This window comes from Moschus berezovskii, chromosome 24, assembly GCF_049115385.1.
Source record: "Moschus berezovskii isolate FMDL1 chromosome 24, NW_MosBer_1.0, whole genome shotgun sequence".
Classification (NCBI taxonomy): Eukaryota; Metazoa; Chordata; class Mammalia; order Artiodactyla; family Moschidae; genus Moschus; species Moschus berezovskii.
In genome coordinates, this window is record NC_142483.1 from 7,174,195 (window position 1) to 7,194,696 (window position 20,502).

At 42.3% G+C, this 20,502-nt stretch overlaps 1 protein-coding gene across 3 annotated transcripts; it reads right to left on the reverse strand.

Annotated features, from left to right (window-relative positions):
* Window positions 1-279: 279 nt before the first annotated feature.
* LZTFL1 (leucine zipper transcription factor like 1) lies at window positions 280-20,183 on the reverse strand. 3 transcript variants are annotated; one of them, XR_016036237.1, is made up of 11 exons: window positions 17,270-17,447; window positions 15,334-15,458; window positions 13,164-13,358; window positions 9,462-9,522; window positions 8,356-8,427; window positions 7,249-7,314; window positions 7,089-7,166; window positions 4,520-4,696; window positions 3,661-3,764; window positions 2,291-2,371; window positions 280-1,208 (listed from the first exon to the last, which is right to left on the reverse strand). XR_016036237.1 is itself a non-coding variant. In XM_055413620.2 (10 exons), exons 1-10 carry the CDS (start codon window positions 20,046-20,048, stop codon window positions 2,353-2,355), a joined length of 900 nt encoding a protein of 299 aa, XP_055269595.2. In that variant the 5' UTR covers window positions 20,049-20,183; the 3' UTR covers window positions 2,225-2,352. The 3 variants fall into 3 exon arrangements, 2 of the variants coding, with proteins under 2 accessions (XP_055269595.2, XP_088687946.1); XM_055413620.2 differs by lacking the exons at window positions 280-1,208; window positions 17,270-17,447 and adding an exon at window positions 20,046-20,183 and having other exon boundaries at window positions 2,225-2,371; XM_088831820.1 differs by lacking the exon at window positions 280-1,208 and having other exon boundaries at window positions 2,225-2,371; window positions 17,270-17,445.
* Window positions 20,184-20,502: the final 319 nt, after the last annotated feature.

The window sequence follows — 20,502 nt, forward strand, 5'->3', positions numbered from 1 at the left end:
GGCTGAGTCACTTTTCTGTATAACAGAAATTAGCACAACACTGTAAATCAACTATACGGCAACATAAATAAGTAACTAAGCATCTCTATAAACCCTTTTCAACTCATCAGAATGGAATAACAAATAGCAAAGGTTTTATCACATAGGATAACAAGTTCAATGTAGAGCAGTATTTTCCTTATGAGTTATATAAGCCATAAACAAATGATCATTAAACACTAAGATGACTCAAAATGGATTATGAGGAAAAACTGAATACTTAAATTCTGAGCAGAGGAAATCAGTAACAAAACCCTTTACATTTTATTTTTGTCCATAAAGGTCTGAGTCATAATTTAGCAGGAACCATGAGTATTTACGTAAACTAAAGCTGCATCGTGATAGCCACTGTGCCCAGTCTATAGAGCTGAGCAAACTGAAAGTTCAGTCAGGGCTTGAGGCAACCTTCTTACAGATGCAAAATACAACAACTAAAAACACTTTCTTAGTTAAATGAGATAAGTCTTAAGACAAGGAAAATGTTAAAAAAAACAAACTTCACTACTGCATTTTGCTAAGCACACGAGTTACACACACACAGTGACACAACCAGGCAAAAAAGTATTTATATGGTGAAGAATCATTAGGTTAATTTATGCCAAAAAATGTCATGTTTGTTTATCTTAATGCAGGGCATAGTTAGGTTTTACGGTATCATAAAGACTTTTAATTTATTATTGAACTGGATATACAGAATATTTCAAAGTTGCTACCAAAAAGGAAAAAAATACTAAGTTGAAATTCTACCTAGTGACATAGGTTTTTCAACATAACTTTCTTCCCTATGCATCAAAATAAGGTAAGATGAAAATATATGGCTTTTAAAAGGTACCAAGCCATTTTAAAAAAGTCTGTTTCTGAATGTAATAGAACATCCTGGCCCATTAAATAATGGAGTAGTTTTTGGAGACAGAATGAATTCTGGCCTAAAGAAGTATGGTGTGTGACTGGAATACTCAGTGAAAGCTCTAGAAGGACACAGAACCCGAGCAGTGGCTTGCAGAGCGGGCCGGGTGAGGAGTGGCCGTGCAGGAAGTAATGGCTCACGACTGGCTCTTTCTCCCTCGCTTCTCTCATTCAATCACCTTTTAAAGACTGCCTTCTGTGTTCTTTTGGGGGGAGTTATCTTACCCTTTACCATTTGTTCCTTCAGTATTTTAATATAAAACCTACAAGAAAAACAACAAATTCAAGGCTAGTATTAAAAGCTTGAAAAAAAATAACAAACCTTTTCCTCGAATCAGTAAACTCTTCTTGGTGAACAGAATTTTGTGGAAGTGGGAATGATTACTTTCTAAATAATGTTAAAAGCAAGTACTTTCCTTCTGAAGCATTAATGCTTTATGAATTTTATTTTTGTTTATCCTTATAGTATACTGTTGCATCATCCAAGTACAGATACCTAATTTCTAATGATTTATCCCAAAACAAACACAAGAAAAGCAGGCCAATGGAAATATAATCAAAACCTCTTGAAAATGAAGTTACTGTAGATGCACCTAAATAAATAAACTATAATCAAAAGCTGAATCTCAAGTCTAGTAACTGATTCTATCTTGAATAGAGATCTTTTAAAAAGTGTTCTCATTCAACGTATAATTTAATAGAATATTCTGTAAACTGAAGTGTAAAGATTACATTTATTCTAAGTCCAGACACTTTCTCAACTGTAGAAGTACAAGGATGCCTCTGCCTTCTTCATCAGTAATGCAGAGTTATGAAAAGGTATGCTGCAAAAAATGTCTGACTGAAGGAGTTAATCAAATTCTCATGTTCACTGTTAACTTTCATTATAATTGGTAAAACGATGCCTATAATAGATGGCATTCACATTTTCAACAAATTTATATATATTTTTTGTTGATCACATAGAGAAAACAATTTAGATTTCATGTTTAAAAATAAGGTTTATTTATAATAAACTATCTTTAATAATTCTATATTTTTATTCTAGGGAATGCACAACTGTAGACAAAGCTAGTTTTAACATTTATTGAAAAGGTGTACTCTTTATATTAATGCAAAACGTTAAGTCTTTCTTTACTATAAAGAATTCTCACTGCATTTGAACTAAGAATCTGGAGCACTCACAGAGAGGAGTTTGGGAAGACCAGCCAGAATCAGTCAGGAGATTTTCTCTCTTCTCAATTAGGTAACTGAAATAGGAACTCTAGCTCTAAATATCTTAAGCAAAGTCTAAATCTTAGAAAAATAAACAGAGGGAATATAACAAACTGCTTCAAATACATGCCTGAGGTGAGAAAGAGCTTGTACTTTCATATTGTGGCAGCTTCCAGATGAAATCATCAGTTTTTAATCTTCAGGTTCATATCTGGAAAGAGATATGTATTTAATTAAGAGCACAATGTCAACTGTTGTACCAAATGAGTTTACCTGAAACACTTCCAGTGATTAAGCCAGTAATGTTGCATCCTGCATCTAAAATCACCACTGTGGTACAAGTCAGATTCGTTCAAGGCGTGATGGGGGTGAGTCGGAGGATTCCTGGACCAGAGGATGGACCAGATAACCATTGACACACCGTCAGGCTCCAAGTCTCTACTGCATGTGGCATCTACACCCGTGTCAGCTTAGTAGACTATTATCTAATCGAAGGCCTGATGGACACAAACAGCTGATATGGCCTTGTAAGTACAAGGTTAACCAACCCCCTTCTCTAAGAAGAAGTTTGATCTGGGATTCACTTTTCAGCTCTGGCATCCTGGAACTCTGATAAAGGTAAAATGTCAGCTGAGTTTCCAGGCAGAACCACTGATGGCAGAAATGACCCTGATTAGAAGACTCCATTTGGACCACAAGAGCTGTGGCCAACCATACATCCACGGCAGAAACAAGGCCTCAGGCTTCCCCATGTGCAGTGAGCTCTTGGACACACTCCTGGCAGAGCATCATGTGACTGCACCAGAGACACTGCTCCGACATGGGGCATGGGCTTCTAGGGCACGCTGGCTCTGGCATCCACACACGGATCTCATTTTGTAGCACCTGAATTGTCATGTCGGGGCTTCTCTGGTGACTCAGATGGTAAAGAATCCACCTGCCAATGCAGGAGGTGCAAGAGACTCAGGTTCGATCCCTGGGTTGGGAAGATCCCGTGGAGAAAGAAACAGCAACCCACCCTAGTATTCTTGCCTGGAAGATTCCGTGGACAGAGGAGCCTGGCAGGCTACAGTCCACAGGGTCACAAAGAGTCAGACACAACTGAGCAATTAAACAACAAAAAGTGTCACGTGGGAGCACAGTGTGAGCAGGCCCTGGACTACAGCAAGGACACCACTGAGCAGAAATGCCTGGTGCTGCCTTGTACGCTTGCTGAGGGGTCTGTCCAACATCCTGCTGAGAGAATCCAGGGCAAAAGCAGCCCAGTGTGGCCCTGAGTGACTCTAAAGGTCCAGCTGAACCTGAAAAGAAATCCTAGTGGGTGTGACGAATGAGGCCTGGCCAGAGTCCCTTTGCCTTCCCCAAACACAGGCTGTTGAACTGAATGACAAAGCAACTCCCCACTGGTCTGACCTCTCCGGACACGAGATTAGACTTAATGAAGGACAGACATCAACCCAGCAGGGGGACAATCCAAGGGGCAGGGTCAGCACAGCTTACTTCGCCAGTCTTTTCCTGAGATCTTTGATTTGGTCATTCTTCTTGCTAAGAATCTCCTTCATGTTTCGAAAAGCTGCTGTTTGTTGGAATTTCTTCTCTAATTCCTACATAGGGAAAAATTTCAGTCCACTAATAAGAAATAGTTAAGGAAAGAAACAACACATCTGATGAAAATATACATTTTTGCCCTAATTTACTAATATTCTGCTTATTTTATTTTCTAATTTATTTGTAATCTATTTATATAAAATTCAGACTATTCAAACTTTAAAAATACATTCTTTCAAGAAGCCAATAAAATGGTAACATTTCCCAAGTACAATATTAACAAATAAATCAAACATACTATGCCACAGATACGGGAAATCCATTTGAAACAGTAAATTCATTTTCAAATAAAATAGACATGCTCTTGTTTCTAAATCCCAAAGTAGTACCAGTATTTTAAGAAGAGGATTTTAAATTTAATTACAGTTTAGCTTGTATATGCTTAAGAGTCTAATCCCTAAAGTGAAAAGAATAGTTCTCTGCATACTGCTTGTAAATTAAGAAACAGGGACAGACTCCTTCAGAAAAACACCACCCATCCCTTTGCCAGATTATAAACGGGATGATCAGGAAAAGCAACATGGGGGTGCAGGGTGGTGGGTGTAAGCATGCAATAGGAAGGAGTCCAGGCTTTTTGTTACTACAGATATTTTAGTGTCAAAGAGCACTCTTTCGACCAAAAGTGGTAAATCTTTTAGAACACAAAGTGCCTAATACCTTGAGAGAAAATAAAGTGAATCTGCAGCTATCCACATCTCCCTTAGTTACCCTGCACTCATCACTCAGTCCGATGTGGACAGACAAGCCTGACCTTTTCAGCCATGCTCAGCTGCTCCTGTACCCTGAGCAGGTCGTGCTTGGCCATCGCTAGATTCTCCTCCAGGGATTTCTGGTTTTCTGTCTGGTCATTAAGTGTCTTCTGAAACTCACTCTTCAAAGCAGCAACTGTGTTTTCCAAGTCACTCAAGTCTTGGGCGTTTATACATTCCTATGAAAAATACGAACATCCACATAAGCTCAGGCTGACATCCGAGGTAGTGACAGCTTTAGACTGAACCCCTCAGCGATGGAAAGAGAGGAGGCTGTGTGTTGCGGGTGCGCGTCAGCCTCCCCGCCAGCCTCCTTTGCCGCAGCAGTCCCGGGGGGCCACTCGGTACCCAGGGCACGGTGTCCTGCACACATACACAGTCACTCAGCGGCCACTGGTCTCCAAGTAGGTCAGATATGACTTATGAGCGGTTGGGATTCCAAAAGAAGAACAAGAGAGATGAGATCCTAAATTTCACAAGGCTGTGTTTCCCAGAGTTGGGGTGGCAAACAGGTTTCATTTTTGAAAAATCAAGGTAAAAGACATCCTGGTGAGGGGCTTCCCTGGTGGCTCGGTGGTTGAGAATCTGCCTGATGATGCAAGAGATACGGGTTTGATCCGTGATCCAGGAAGACCCCACACGTAGCAGAGCAACTAAGTCCGTACACCACAATTCTAGACCCCAGGAGCTGCAGCTACTGCGCCCACATGCCCTAGAGCCCAAGCGCCACAACAAGAGAAGCTCTGACTCGCCGCAATTAGAGAAAAGCCCGTGCAGCAATGACGACACAGCACAGTCCAAAAAATCCTGGTGAAGAATTTTGAATGACACAGATGGAAACATAATAAAATTAATACAATTTATATAAAAAATGTAATAGACATGTTTCACAATATTATAAGAGCCTAATAATTAATGCTTATTGAGTATATGGCTTGCTACATTTATAAGACTAAGTTTTTTATCTTAATTTGATATATACATATTTGTACACTTTGTGTAATATAAGCAGTTGGCTCTTCTCTCTACTTGGATCATGTTTTCTAGCAGATACCATTTATAATGTAAAGAAGAGCAATATTAATAAGACAGGAGAATGGTCTATAATTGCTAACTATGAAGATGAAGCATAACTATCAACAAAAGAAAAATTCCTTATTTTTGAAATCTGGTCTTGAAAAAGATTTTATTTCACTGTATCTTTGTATGCATTTTGCTTTTGCCAAATCTTAAAAAAGTAAAATGAGAGCAAAGTCTTCAATGGCTTGTAAAACAAATTTATCATCCAAAAATGCAACTGTTTTACTTTTGAGAAATTATACAACTGTTCCAGAGTATTCAGCTGTTTTATAAATTAACGGTCCCTGGTATGTAATGATTAGAAATCATATATATTTCCTTTCATTTTAGCCATGTAAGAAGTATCCTTTTATTTTAAAAAAGTATCTACAGATGAAATAATGTAATGTCTGAAATTCATTTAAAAAAAAAATGGGGGAGAAGAGAAGAAAGTAGAGGTTACCATGAAACAGGCTGGCCACGCCTTGGTGACTGAGTGGTAAAGTTGAGTGATTAGTGCCTGAGTTACATTACACTATATTCTCTATTCCTATACATGTTTGAAATTTTCCACAGGAAAAGGGTAACCAGCGTCTCATGAGGCAAGTTTGGGGATTATTTAGTAAGTATTTACAATGGCACTAAACCCACCAGGCAAGTCAGGGCTGCAGTGAAGATTCAGGCACACAGCCCTGCTGACGGGGTCCTACCACAGCATCTCCTCTCGATTCAAAGGCCACACGGGGCAGAAGTGCGCCCACGCTGACTCCCAGCGGGGAGCGGGGCTCAGTCACTGCACTCAGACAGACCTGGAGAACTTTAACACTGAATCTCACTGTTTCACACAAGCTCTGCTAGACACAGATGGATCTGAAGATGCACAGCAATAAATTAATTTCATTTTATCATACTCCTGAAGGGAAATTTAAGTAAAAATAAGTTCTGTATAATAAAACCCAAATTCAAATCCCTGGTGGTGCAGTGGTAAAGAACCTGCCTGTCAATGCAGGAGACCCAGGGTTCGAACCCTGGATAGGGAAGATCCCCTGGAGGAGGAAATGGCAACCCACTCCAGTATTCTTGTCTGGGAAATTCCATGGACAGAGGAGCCTGGCGGGCTACAGTCCATGGAATTGCAAAGCCTCAGACAGGACTTAGTGACTAAACCACAACAACAAATCCAATTAACTAAGAACTCTTCCATTCTTCTCTCTTTCCTATTGGAATTGGAATGGGAAAGTGAAAGGGAAAAGAACTTAAAAAAAAAAATTAAGCAAATCTTAGATGCCCTTGTGCTCTGGGACACGCGGAGCATGCAAGCCATGGATGTGCCCTGATGCCCTCAGCAGGCGCTCACGTGGCCTTTCCTGGACAGGTCTGTCTTGATGCAGGACAACAGTGGCGGCCTCCTTCTCAGGGAGGGGCCGGTGGTGGGGCATAACAGCAAGACTTCATATAAGTCTGTAACTTGATTCTACCTGGAAAATGTGGAAAAGCTAAGTGTGATTTCACCTTTTGATTCCCGTGTTCAAGCTGTAAATCCTGCAGTGCTCTTTCCAGCTTTGACTTCTCATCCAATGCATCTGTTGCCTAAAATCAAGAGTAAACAGAAAACATTCAATATTCAGTCTGTAAGGAGTGCTTTCAATCATTTTAAGTATTTCTCAGTTACCTGTGATTCAATGGTCTTCAGTCTTGACTTCAATTTCTCATTCTCTTCTTGAAGTCTTATAATTTCCTTTGTGAGTAAATTCAAGTTTTACTATGTTAGCTGAAGTTCTTTTCATCCTTGAAATTATTTGTTTCACTCATACTTTTAATTTTTAAATTGCATAGAAACTCCAGAATCTGCATGCCCTGGCTACTGGTTTCACCCAGCCCAACAGCCTCAACGTCTATGAGTCATCATCTCTGGCTCTAAGACTTCTAGTTCCTTCCTTCTCAGACTTTTTTCAACCCTCTATTCTCAGCCTTTTCCCAAAGTCCCCTCCTCTGCCATCTCTCACCAAGCTGATCCTGAAACTCTTGGTCTGTTCTTGGCCTATACAGCATGGCACTTGCCACTTATCCTCAAAACACAATCACCACCATTCCATACCCTGTGTCCAGCCTCTAAATGGTTCCTACGAGTGGAGGCCCAAGGCCCCCGCTCGTTAGCAGCTCCACCATGAGCATCACCTGTCACTGCAGTCTCATCAAGCTCCAGGACACACATCACTGCCCAGCGGAGAGCCTGCACTCTGTGCCAAGGCATGCCAGCCTCTGCTCTGCCTCGGACCGCTGCCCACTCTGCTCCCCTGCTGCTCGTGCCCCTTCTCTTCTGACAATTCACTGTGTCTTCGCCTTTCAGCCCAGTTTGGGCACCATCATACCCAACAGTCAGTCCTCCGTGACTCTCATCCACATGGCACTGTGTCTTCCCTGCCACCCTGTGGCACAGAGGTTAGCAGTCTCCTGTCTCCATTTCTAGAATGTTAGTTATCCCTTCCCAGTGAGACTGTAAGGTCTTGAGGGCAAAAGGTCAGGTATTACTTTTCTTTTTATGTAACAAAATCTAGCATAACATTGAAAACACAAGAGTCATGAAAAATAGCTGTATATTGGTAATTATTTTTTATAAACCTCTTACTAAGTACCATTAAGGACAACTACTTTGATGGACTAATTACCCTCAGTGGACAGAAGCCGGACCTTCCACCCCAGTCTCCACCTAGAGCTGTGCAGGCAGCCAGCACACATCCTTAGAGTTTGCCGTTTCTCAAAGTAATGACAACATTACCTTGTTCAGGAGTTCTGCTGCTCCACCTTCATGAAGTGGAGCAAGTTTTGGCTTCATGCTGTCTATGATGGACTGAAACGAAACAAAGAAACCAAACTGAAATCACCACCAAATAAAGCCTGTGCAATCACTGAACCCTTGTACTTTCTAAGTGGAAGACACTGTGCAAACCTATCAACGGGATGTCAGCTAGACTTTTACTGGTTTGCTTCTCTACTAGTGCTTAGGACAGAGCCTGGCCCACAGTGCCCAACGAAAGTTAGATAAAAATGAAACCCACCCTCCTTGTATCTTAAACAAACAAACAAAACAAACAGGTGGAAGAAAAAGGTGGGAGGGATGGTAGTCAAAACCAGAGCATATAAAGATCCTAGTACCAAGGGACTGAGGTTTTATACCATGGGAGCTGGAAGCAAGATTTCTGCACAAACCCCCAAAAATTGCAGCAATGATGAGGATTTAGGTAAACTACATTGCAGATGAGTAACCTGACACAACTTGATACATACATTCTACAATATGTATTACAGCATAAGAATTCATGACTTCTGAACCAGAAATTTCTTAGCTAGAAATAAGTTCCAAAGGAACAATCAGAGAAAACTTATGTATGTGGACGTTCATGGATTCATCCCGGCAGTGTTTTACTATGCAACGCCAGAGTATTCATGGTACGTGCACACAATGGAAGGGTCTTTGTGGATAATAAGACTGATTAAAGAGAGAAGCAGGTAATGACTAGTACTGTCTCCACTTGAGAGATGAGAAGAACGAGGCTCAGTCCTCTCAAAGTCACCCGCTCAAGGTCCCACAGCTGGGGAGTGACAGTGCCAGGATGCCTGAGTGAAAAGCTGGCCCAAGTGGGAGGCAGACGGACTGAAGGGACGTTGGGAGCGTGCGCATGCATGTGTGTGAGACAGCAGACAGAAACAGGTTCTCCATAGTGACTTCCAAGCTTTTCTTTTGCCTAAAAATCCACAAGGCAACTTCTGAATTCAGTCTTGAGCTGAATGCTTTTCCTTGAGAGTTCTCACTTAAGCTTCTGAATGTTCTAAGCAATTTGAGGATGCTAAACAGTGGCTATTACGATATGGACCAAAAATTACCTTTTTATTTGAAGATGTAAATTCCGCTTTTTCAAATTCTGCAACTTGCTCTAATAATTCTCTTGAAGATAAAATATGAAAACATAATTGTTTAAAATAGATTTGTATCATACACACAAGACAAATAAAAGCACTTGTACCAACCTATTACATGCCAGAGAAAACAGAGCGAGATGAACAAAACTTCGTCACATCGAAAATGGTATAGTTACTAAAGGTAGAAGAACTAAGTTCCATGCACTCAAATTTGAATCCCCATAGCACCTACTATTTTGTACTTACTGAGTGTACAATGTAATTGCCATAACTAAACTACAACGTTAATATAACATGTCTGAAGTTTGTAGTCAACACTGTAGTTTTGAAGTACTAAAGGGAAATTGAAGGAAGCAGGGAAAACCACTAGATCATTCAGGTATGACTAAATCAAATCCCTTATGATTACACAGTTGAAGCGAGAAACAGATTTAAGGGACTAGATCTGGTAGCCAGAGTGCCTGATAAACAATGGACGGAGGTTCATGACACTGTACAGGAGACAGGGATCAACACCTTCCCCAAGAAAAAGAAATGCAAAAAAGCAAAATGGCTGTCTGAGGAGGCCTTACAAATAGCTGAGAAAAGAAGAGAAGTGAAAAGCAAAGGAGAAAAGGAAAGATATTCCCATTTGAATGCAGAGTTCCAAAAAACAGCAAGGTGAGATAAGAAAGCCCTCCTCAGTGATCAGTGCAAAGAAAATAGAGGAAAACAATAGAATGGGAAAGACTAGAAAATTAGAGATACCAAAGGAACACTTCATGCAAAGAGGGGCTCAATAAAGAACAGAAATGCTATGGACATAACAGAAGCAGAAGATTTTAAGAAGAGGTGTCAAGAATACACAGAAGAACTGTACAAAAAAGATCTGCACGACTCAGATAATCACAATGGTCTGATCACTCACCTAGAGTCAGACATCCTGGAATGCAAAGTTAAGTGGGCCTTAGGAAGCATCACTATGAACAAAGCTAGTGGAGGTGATGTAATTCCAGCTTTTTTCAAATCCTGAAAGATGATGCTGTGAAAGTGCTGCACTCAATATGCCAGCAAATTTAGAAAAATCAGCTGTGGCCACAGGACTGGAGAAGGTCAATTTTCATTCCCATCTCAAAGAAAGGCAATGCCAAAGAATGCTCAAACTACTGCACAATTGCACTCATCTCACACGCTATCAAAGTAATGCTCAAAATTCTCAAGCCAGGCTTCAGCAATACGTGAACCATGAACTTCCAGATGTTCAAGTTGGTTTTAGAAAAGGCAGAGGAACCAGAGATCAAATTGCCAACATCTGCTGGATCATCGAAAAAGCAAGAGAGTTTCAGGAAAACATCTATTTCTGCTTTATTGACTATGCCAAAGCCTTTGACTGTGTGGATCACAATAAACTGTGAAAAATTCTGAAAGAGATGGGAATACCAGACCACCAGACCTGCCTCTTGAGAAATCTGTATGCAGGTCAGGAAGCAACAGTTAGAACTGGACATGGAACAACAGACTGGTTCCAAATAGGAAAAGGAACACGTCAAGGCTGTACACTGTCACCCTGCTTATTTAACTTATATGCAGAGTACATCATGAGGAACGCTGGGCTGGAAGAAGCACAAGCTGGAATCAAGATTGCCGGGAGAAATATCAATAACCTCAGATAGGCAGATGACACCACCCTTATGGCAGAAAACGAAGAAGAACTAAAGAGCCTCTTGATGAAAGTGAAAGAGGAGAGTGAAAAAGTTGGCTTAAAATTCAATATTCAAAAAACTAAGATCAAGGCATCCGGTCCCATCACTTCATGGGAAATAGATGAGGAAACAGTGGAAACAGTGGCTGACTTTATTTTTGGGGGCTCCAAAATCACTGCAGATGGTGATTGCAGCCATGACGCTTACTCCTTGGAAGCAAAGTTATGACCAACATAGACAGCATATTAAAAAGCAGAGAAATTACTTTGCCAACAAAGGTCTAGTCAAAGCTATGATTTTTCCAGTAGTCATGTATGGATATTAGAGTTGGACTATAAAGAAAGCTGAGTGCCAAAGAATTGATGCTTTTAAACTGTGGTGTTGGAGAAGAATCTTGAGAGTCCCTTGGCCTGCAAGATCCAACAAGTCCATCCTAAACAAGATCAGTCCTGAGTGTTCATTGTAAGGACTGATGTTGAAGCTGAAGCTCCAATACTTTGGCCACCTGATGCGAAGAGCTGACTCACTTGAAAAGACCTTGATGCTGGGAAAGACTGAAGGCAGGAGAAGGGGACGACAGAGGATGAGATGGTTAGATGGCATCACCGACTCAATGGAGATGAGTTTGAGTAGACTCCGGGAGTTGGTAATGGACAGGGAAGCCTGGAGTGCTGTGGTCCATAGGGTTATAAAGAGTCGGATACGAATGAGCAACTGAACTGAATGGGAAACTGCTCTAATATAATATACACTGTTATCTGGTAGAGGTTCAAGGAAAACTGGTTTTAATAGAATAGCCTGGGAAAAATGGAATTAGTTCACATCTACTGAGTATGGTAAATTCTCAAAGAAGACAGATGGTTTCCACCTGAACATTTCCTCTTATTTGCAAAAGTACGTGGATGCTGACTATATAAAAGCTTTTACAGTGAATGGTAGTTAAATACTCTTAAGCTTCTTAACAGGTCAATTTCTCAAAGTTTTCTCATCAATTACCTAATGACAGTTGATGAAGCTAGACGGTTTCCTCCCCACCCGAGGCCACAGCCAGTGATGCTCAGCACAGACTGTAAGCTGCGCTGCATCTGTGCTTAGCAAATGGCCCCTGGGCTCCAGGTCAGTCTTTCTAGATGTATGGCATGACTTTTCACAGAGTGAGTATCAATTTCACTGATTTTACCATATTTTTAAAAAATAAGGGAACTTTTTGATGTTGTTCAGATTACAAAACTTTCTAAGACAACTTTCCCTATTTTAAAGATTGGTATATAATTTTAATGCAATTAATTTAGAAGTAAACTTCCCATACTACTAAGTGTGATTTGATGCTAGTTAAATTAATTTTTCAAATCTGTTTCATAACCTCTACTTCTTAGTTGACCTATCTCTAAAAACTTACTACAATATTCATCAGGCTAATCAAAGCTGCTGCTGCTGCTGCTAAGTCCCTTCAGTCGTGTCTGACTCTGTGCAACCCCATAGATGGCAGCCCATTAGGCTCCGCCACCCCTGGGATTCTCCAGGCAAGAACACTGGAGTGGGTTGCCATTTCCTTCTCCAATGTGTGAAAGGGAAAAGGGAAAGTGAAGTCGCTCAGTCGTGTCCGACTCTAAGCGACTCCATGGACTGCAGCCTTCCAGGCTCCTCTGTTCATGGGATTTTCCAGGCAAGAGTACTGGAGTGGGTTGCCATCACCTTCTCCGGTAACCAAAGCTACTCTGAGGAATAATTACTAATCACCTTCAGGGCAATCTCATAGACCTCAGAGGCCTTTATCACACCTAGGAGCAGTGGAAGCAAGGCACTCTGAAGAGGACTCTGAGTGGCACCTAAGAGATGACTCATTAACTGGATGCGTTGCTGTCATCCTACCCAAATTTTCTCACACATTATGCTCAAGAAAAACAGCAGCAGAGACAGTCATGAGCTTTCAAGTTCATGCTTGGGCCTCTATGGTCACAGCTGTGGAAACAGATATTATTACCTGTTTTCAAGTTCCGAGATGTCTGTCTGCAGCTTGAGGTACCACTTCTCAGCTTGTGAGAAGAGCTGCCGCAGAAGCAGCACGTTGGTGTAGGCCGTGTTGATGAGCTCAGACTCCACCTCACCGTGGACCACAGCCTGCAGCCCATTCAGCACCTCAGAGACTTCATCAACGGTGAAGGTCTCCTCCACCAGCCTGAAAAACAACCACGATCCAAAACCTCTGAGTAAACAACAGACACCATTCACAGTTAAAAACAAAACTAAGAAGCCCCCAACATGCATCAAAGGGATGAAAAGGTTACAGTGAAAGTCTCTCTGGAAAGTATCTTCTTTATTTGTAAAACAGTTTGAAAATAATTTAGATTCAATTAGTTTTTGATGTCTGGTTAAATGATTAAACTGGCTCGCTCTTCAAATGTGCACATCCTTTCATACAAGTTCTGTGCTCAGAAACAAGTCCCAAACTATCTAATTTTTCTTCAGCTTTTTGGTGAAAATTAGCTTGATCACACTTAGTTATTTCATAAGTCACCTGAGAGGTGTAATTCCTCCCTTTCTATTAGTTCTCTAGCATTTCAAAGACCTTATAAGCAATTCACAAGTTAGTAAATGCTTATAAGAAAATTAATGGTAATTATGTATTGTTTCTCTTAGCATCTAGAGACTTGAAAGAAAAAAAAACAAAACCCTGAACTTAATTAAAGCTCCATAAAAAAAAAAACCCACTCTTTCACAGAGAATGTTTGGGTTGGAAGGGAACTCCAGAGGCATCTGCTTCAATCCCCTCTCTTTGCAGATGCGACGCAGGCTCAGGAGGTGGAGGTGATATGCCCAGCGTCCCACTGGGGTGTGACTCAACCCCACCGTTATTTCCAGTCATCTCAGAAACATGCCCAGCAACTGAACCCTTGAGAAAGCATCCACGCAGGCCCCCTGTTGTCGGTGACAGGGTTACAGGAACAGTCCTCTCCACGCCCTGCCTCCACCAGCAAGGTCCTTTATCCTTCAGACACTCAGTGGATGAAGAGCTACAGCCCTGATGCTGGTCATCCTCTCCCTTACTCCAAAAAGAACAAGGACACGTGTCCAAAAAGACACAATGCAGGGAGCCACACCAAACTTCTCTCACAGTTATACTCAAGTTAATATTATTTGATCTACCAAGCTTTAATGTTTTATTACCGAGCAGAATTTAACAACTCTTAAAAACCCAGAAGTTTAAGTCCCTATTAAAAATATCAACAATCTTCCTGTATTGGTTAATAGAACAAACTAAATCTGCTTAAAAATATGTTGCTTTTTGAACAACCCAAGTTCATTACTATGAACAGTAATTAAGGTACTCCAATGTGTAAAGTAAATAAAGAAGTATCTTTTCTGGCTATCTCACAGTCTCAATCAGACTGCTGCTTACAGCTGCTGTGAGTCAGGAAGCCAGATTATCAGACTAGATTAATAAACTGAACAGATAAGTCTACAGCTGATGGTCTCTGCCGCTGAGGTTAGAGCTTACCACAGCTGCAGGTCACTTGGAGACCTTTTTGTTTATGTCCCCACATTCAGGTGTGCCAAAATCTGATCCCCAAGCAGCCTGAGGTCTCCCTATTATTCAGTCCTTTTGGCTGCTTCCCATTATCCTCTATCACTAAATTTTCTTATTATCTCCCATTACTGGTCCAACCAAATGAATTATCACCTCTTGCTATGAGTCAGCTAACAATTTTGGTACTAGTCAGCAATCTTTTCATGGTTTCCTTCTGTTTTCTCCTCTTCTGTTTCAATATAAAAACTGTATTGGTGTTTTCTTGCTAAATGCCATGTCTTATGGCTCTACTCTTTTAAATCATAACTTGAGTAATTAAAATTCTGGAATCTCTACTACAGCAAGCCAATTATTAACCCACTAGCACTTAACAATTTCCTGACCGCCCTTCTGAAACTCTGCAATCCCTTAACTATCCTGTGTGCAGGTTTAATATCAGATTGCTCTCACCACAATCTGATTTTCTGAATTTCACATATCCATGAGGTTAAGTGCAGCTGCTTGCAATGGATAATTGCTCGTATCCTAGCAGTGGTTTGCATGGCCTCTGCTACAGTTGCCCCACACTGGCCACCAGAAAGAATGACTGTCACTTCCCACTGGGTCTCCTCAGATTCTCTGATACCTGCTCTCCTTGAGGTCTTGGAAGCAGGAATCCACAGTTTTGAGTCTCAAGCCTCTTTTTGAGCGAGCAAAACGCATATAATTAATAACTTCATTTTGATGGTGCTCATTTAGACCCAACTCTGCCTGAAAGAGAGAAGTAATTTGTTAGTCTTGAAAATATAATAAAGGAACCAGCAATGAAAACGTACAGGCTCTCCTGTGGTGCAGACTGCTAGATGTCTACTAAACGCCGTTCTTTCCATCTTTCCAGATACATGGTTTGCTGTTGTTTAGTCGTTAAGTCGTGTCCGACTCTTTTGTGACCCCTGGACTATAGCCCATCAAGCTCCTTTGTCCGTGGGATTTCCGAGGCAAGGATACTGGAGTGGGTTGCCATTTCCTTCTCCAGGGGATCTTCCTGACCCAGGGATCAAACCCACATCTCCTGCATTGGCTCCCCAACTAGAAAACACTCTCCAGCACTCTTGAAGTCAGGCGTGATCACGTGACTACTTCCCAGCAACAGATGGGAACAGAGGATGAAAGCTATTTCTAAAGCCTTAATACATAGGGCACATGTCTGCCACACACTATTTCTCTGAGACCTGGAGGTGAGACTCTGCTGAACCATGCAGACAGCACGATGGCCTCGGGGCTGGGAGAGCAAGATGAAAGGGAACTGTACCCCGAATAACCTCATGGAACAGCACAGACCCACATTCCTGAGACGAGCAGTGAGAAGGCTGTTAAGTGTGAGAGAAATAAACTTCTGTATTCTTTAAGGCACATTTTATTAAAAAAACAAAACTCTGTTAGAGCAACTTAACTTTATTCCATCTTCCACAGCCTTAAAAAGTATATTTGGTTTTGAAGCAGCCATCAATTGCTCTTGCTTTTAAACCAGTTAAGAGTTTGACAACTACAAGCTAGAGACTGATGAAGTTCTTTTTCATGTTATAGCTACACTGAAAATTACAGAAGGAAATTATAAAATTGAACATTTAATGCAGGGGACCAAATAAGTTAGAATTATGTTTAAGAATAATTTGATGTGTCATAGCCTTCTTATGGGAGACAAATTGCAATCCTCTTTTCCAGGCTTATCTCAGCACACAGAGCTGCCTCCAACATTGTGGAGGACACCATCAAGGTCAGTGGGCATGATGTTCGCCGTCTAAGCCCCTCACCATGGCTTTGTTGCATCTACATACATCCTTACCTGTAGATGTGGAACATAAGACTACAAGGGCCATGACCTTGTCCCTCTGGTTCCCTGAGTATCCCCAGGACTCCTCACAGTGCCTGGCACACATGTGCCTGACAAGTGAACTGAAAGAGTTCCTTCTTTTCAGGTCATTCATGGCTTTAATCTGTTCTCTTTCAAGCTCCTGGGGAACTTCAACCAATCACTTCTCCTCTCAACACTCTATAGAGGTTTCTTCTTCCCTTCAGACTATAGACAAGGCTGCACACAAACCTCATTCGTGTGAAACCATAACAAAACCATAGGTTCCCTCCAGCTGCCACTGCATTTCTCAGGCTCTCTTCTGCTCTTGTAGCTCCATTCTATATGCTGCTCCAACCGCCTTTGCAAAGCTCACCAGCAACTTAATAACAAGTCCAACTACTGTGGCTGATGGTTTGCTGTCTGCTGACCTGCTCCATTCTCTGCCTGCTAACCCCACCTTCCCTTCTTGATCTCACCAGTGGCCTTCTCTTCTTGAGCTTGCCTCTTAAGCAGCTGCACTTCCCAGGACGCTGCCCTTAGACCCTTACTCTTGTCACTCTATATCCTCTCCTGGATGACATGATTTCTTTCAAGGTGTTACCTACAAGCATCTCTCAGGCTGGCCTACAGACCAGTACCCCCAACCACACGAACAGCTCCATCAAGTCTTTTTCTCCCCCACATTATTTTTAATACTTCTGTTAAGGTTCAATAATTTAAGAATTACCCAAGATATCATGATGCTCTCTAATGGTTACCTATCCGGTAGACTGCTTCAAAACAACCAGTTGAGGTATTTTGGCCAATGTCGGGAGTTGGTGATGGACAGGGAGGCCTGGCGTGCTGTGATTCATGGGGTCGCAGAGAGTCCGACACGACTGGGCGACTGAACTGAACTGAAACCAACACATTTGCGGTATGTACTTACACTTCCTGACTCTACCTTATTTGATTAAACTGGTAATTAACTTTTTGCCTCAGGGCTAGACAATGTGAATGGAAATAAGGAAGAAGTTTCTTATGTTTCAGTCTACATGGATTGTTACCAACTCCTCCAACTATTTCAAATGTCAATTTCTAATTTCTAATGTTAAACATCAGAAACAGTAATGATGACAACATCTAAAAGCCATTCGGAAGTTACAAAGTGCCAGGCATGATCTCATTTAGTCCTCAATACAACCCTATGAAAAAGTAAATATAAACCTACTTTACAGATAGAAAACTGAGGTACAAAGAAAAAAATTTTTTCTATGCTATTGAGCATATCAAGCAGAGGCTTGAACCAGGAAATCTAACTCCAAAGTCAACACTCTGCTTTTCAAATTCTTTTTGGAAAAATGGCAGAATTTAAATAAATAAAAGAACACATATATGTTACAGTTGCAAATCAACCTGAGTTGTGACTCACAAGAAGACACATCTCCACCAGGCATCTGAAGTAAACCTCAATACCTACATTAGAAACGATGTTATCTCTATACTCAGGTAAGTGTCAGCAAGAATATCCTACAATTGGAAATCTCAAAATGATGTCACAACTTGCTAAAAAAGAATCTCACAGAGTTTCAATTACTCTTGCTTACAGTGTTAAATCTATACTCATAAGCCCTCCATACTCCCCAAACCCTTTCTCTAACCCCATTTCCCACGATTCTGTTAAGAACACTCCTATTCAGTCGGATTAGTCTGCTTACCAGCCCTGAACATCCTATACTTTCACTCTCATTAGCGCAATCCTTGACTAAAAGCACCTCTTCATTCCTATTCAAGAATCTGAATCCAACCCAGTGGAGTGCTGGTGAATGCTTAACAACAGGCATTGGTGAGGGTGGGGGTACGAAACTGATATGCAGCCCTTGCTAATTTCCAGTGTAAAAACTCCCAGCATGGCAGGTTTCAAGCTACCAACATGTCACTGCACTGCAGAGGTGAGAAGAAATGCATATAATTGGCTCTCAGAAGTATAAGCATGCTCTAGAAATCCACCAAATTCCTACCCATCCTTCGAGATCAAACTTTTTTTTAACCTACTCTGTGAAGACTCCCAACATACCCTCATTAACTCTAGTTACGCCTTCCTCCAAAAATTAGCACATAGGTGGATGAGACGGTTGGATAGCATCAACGACTCAACGGACATGAATTTGAGCAAACTCTGGGAGATAGTAAAGGACAGGCGTGCTGCAGTCCACGGGGTCGGAAAGTCAGACACGACCTAGTGACCAAACAAAAACTATTAGCTGTTTCTTTTTCCGTTAGGTGTTGCTCCTTCAAGTAGACTATAAGCTCATGACAGCATGAATCATTTCTTATACCATACAGTTTCCTCATATAGTGCCTTGCACAGAGTAAGTGCCCAATGCATGTCTATTCTCTTCTGTCAAGTAATGACTGTCCCCAGACCAAGAGGAAAAAACTACTGAAACTGAGAATGAAATTTAGAACAAAAGACAGAAAAGTTCCTCTAAAATGGATGGGAGTGAAGAAAGGGAGCAGAAATAAGCAGCTGAATTCAGTAGCAGAAATAGCATGAGCCTGGGAACTGGAATGACAGCAGATAAGAATGTGAGCAGATGTCAATTTGCTTGTGACATCACCACCATTTTTTCAATTTGTTCATGATATTTTATGGAAACCAACAGAATGTGTGGGACAGGCTCCAAGAATGGTAGGGAATGGTTTGTTTCGTTCACGTGTGTACCCTCAGCTGCAAGAGCGCTTGGCACACACAGTGGGCTAAAGAGGAATTCTGATTGCCGAAGCATTTCAGGAGCCTATTTCGGTGACGCCCCCAAATCTGGATTCATCCTTTTTTTTCTCAACACTTCAGTATTGTGTCTTGTTCTAAAGACGACTGCTGTTTAAGCTGGCATTCTATATCCGCTGGAATGACAAACGGGATTATGTTCTAGTATCCAGGAAAAACATGCCTTCTTTTGAACAGGTCAAAACACAAGGAATGTCACTCAAGTTTTCTCAGGTATAAAATGGGGCCTGGGGATTCTCGTATCACTCTCAGGTAAGAAAGCTGTATTCAATCACGTTCTTCCTCCACGGCTCGTTAACATAATTAATGCTGCCAAAGGGTGTGTGTGTCGGGGTCGGGGGCGGCTATGTGTGTGAGTGTGTGCTCGCGCGCGTATAAACTTGGGAGTTTTTGGAATGGAACGAGAAACCCGCTTTGCGCCTTCTGCTGGCAGACGGTTCCCTCCAGCTCTCTTCGCCAGCCACCTGAGGTGTGCCTTGGCCTAGGCCCTTCGGGCAGGAGCGAGGAATGAAGTGACGCGGCGGAGCGCGGCTGCTAGAAGAGAGCTCCACCAAGGATTATCCCGGAAGGGCTTCGGCCGAGGTTAACAGCCTCTCGCACTCGGCGCGGCGTCCCCTCCTCAGAAGAGGCCCAGGGCCGGACTAAGTTAGGCCGCAGGCCACGCCATCACTCCGAGGCCCCGGCTCCGCGTCTCTCCTCGGCGCGCGGTGGCGCCGACAGGCCGCCTACTCACCATTGCGGCGCTGGGGAGTCAGCGGTCTGGAAAAGCGGGAGAGGCCAGGCTCAGCTTCACCAGGCCCAGGGTCGCCGAGAAACACTGGACGGCGCCAGAGGCGGAGGCAGGGCGGGTTGTTTAGAAGCGTTGCTAACGGGAACAGAAGCACGTGACCAGGGAGTTACGCACTTTGATTGGCTCTCAAGATCACGCGACAGGAAGAGCTTCGTGACCGGCCGACCGCCGCACGCGCATTTGCTCCTAGGCGCGGGAAGTCCCGCCTTCACGCGCCACGCCGACTTCTGGAGCGGCCGCCGTTGCCAACGGCAACGGGAAAGGCGCGGCTGCCTGGTACCCAATCACAACCAAGAGCCACTGGGCATCCTAGCCAGCGGTGTTGCTCCGGCCTTGCCCTGCACTTCCTGCGGCCTGGCGGCCCCGACGAATGGCCGTTGGCTCGACTGCTGACGCCTCA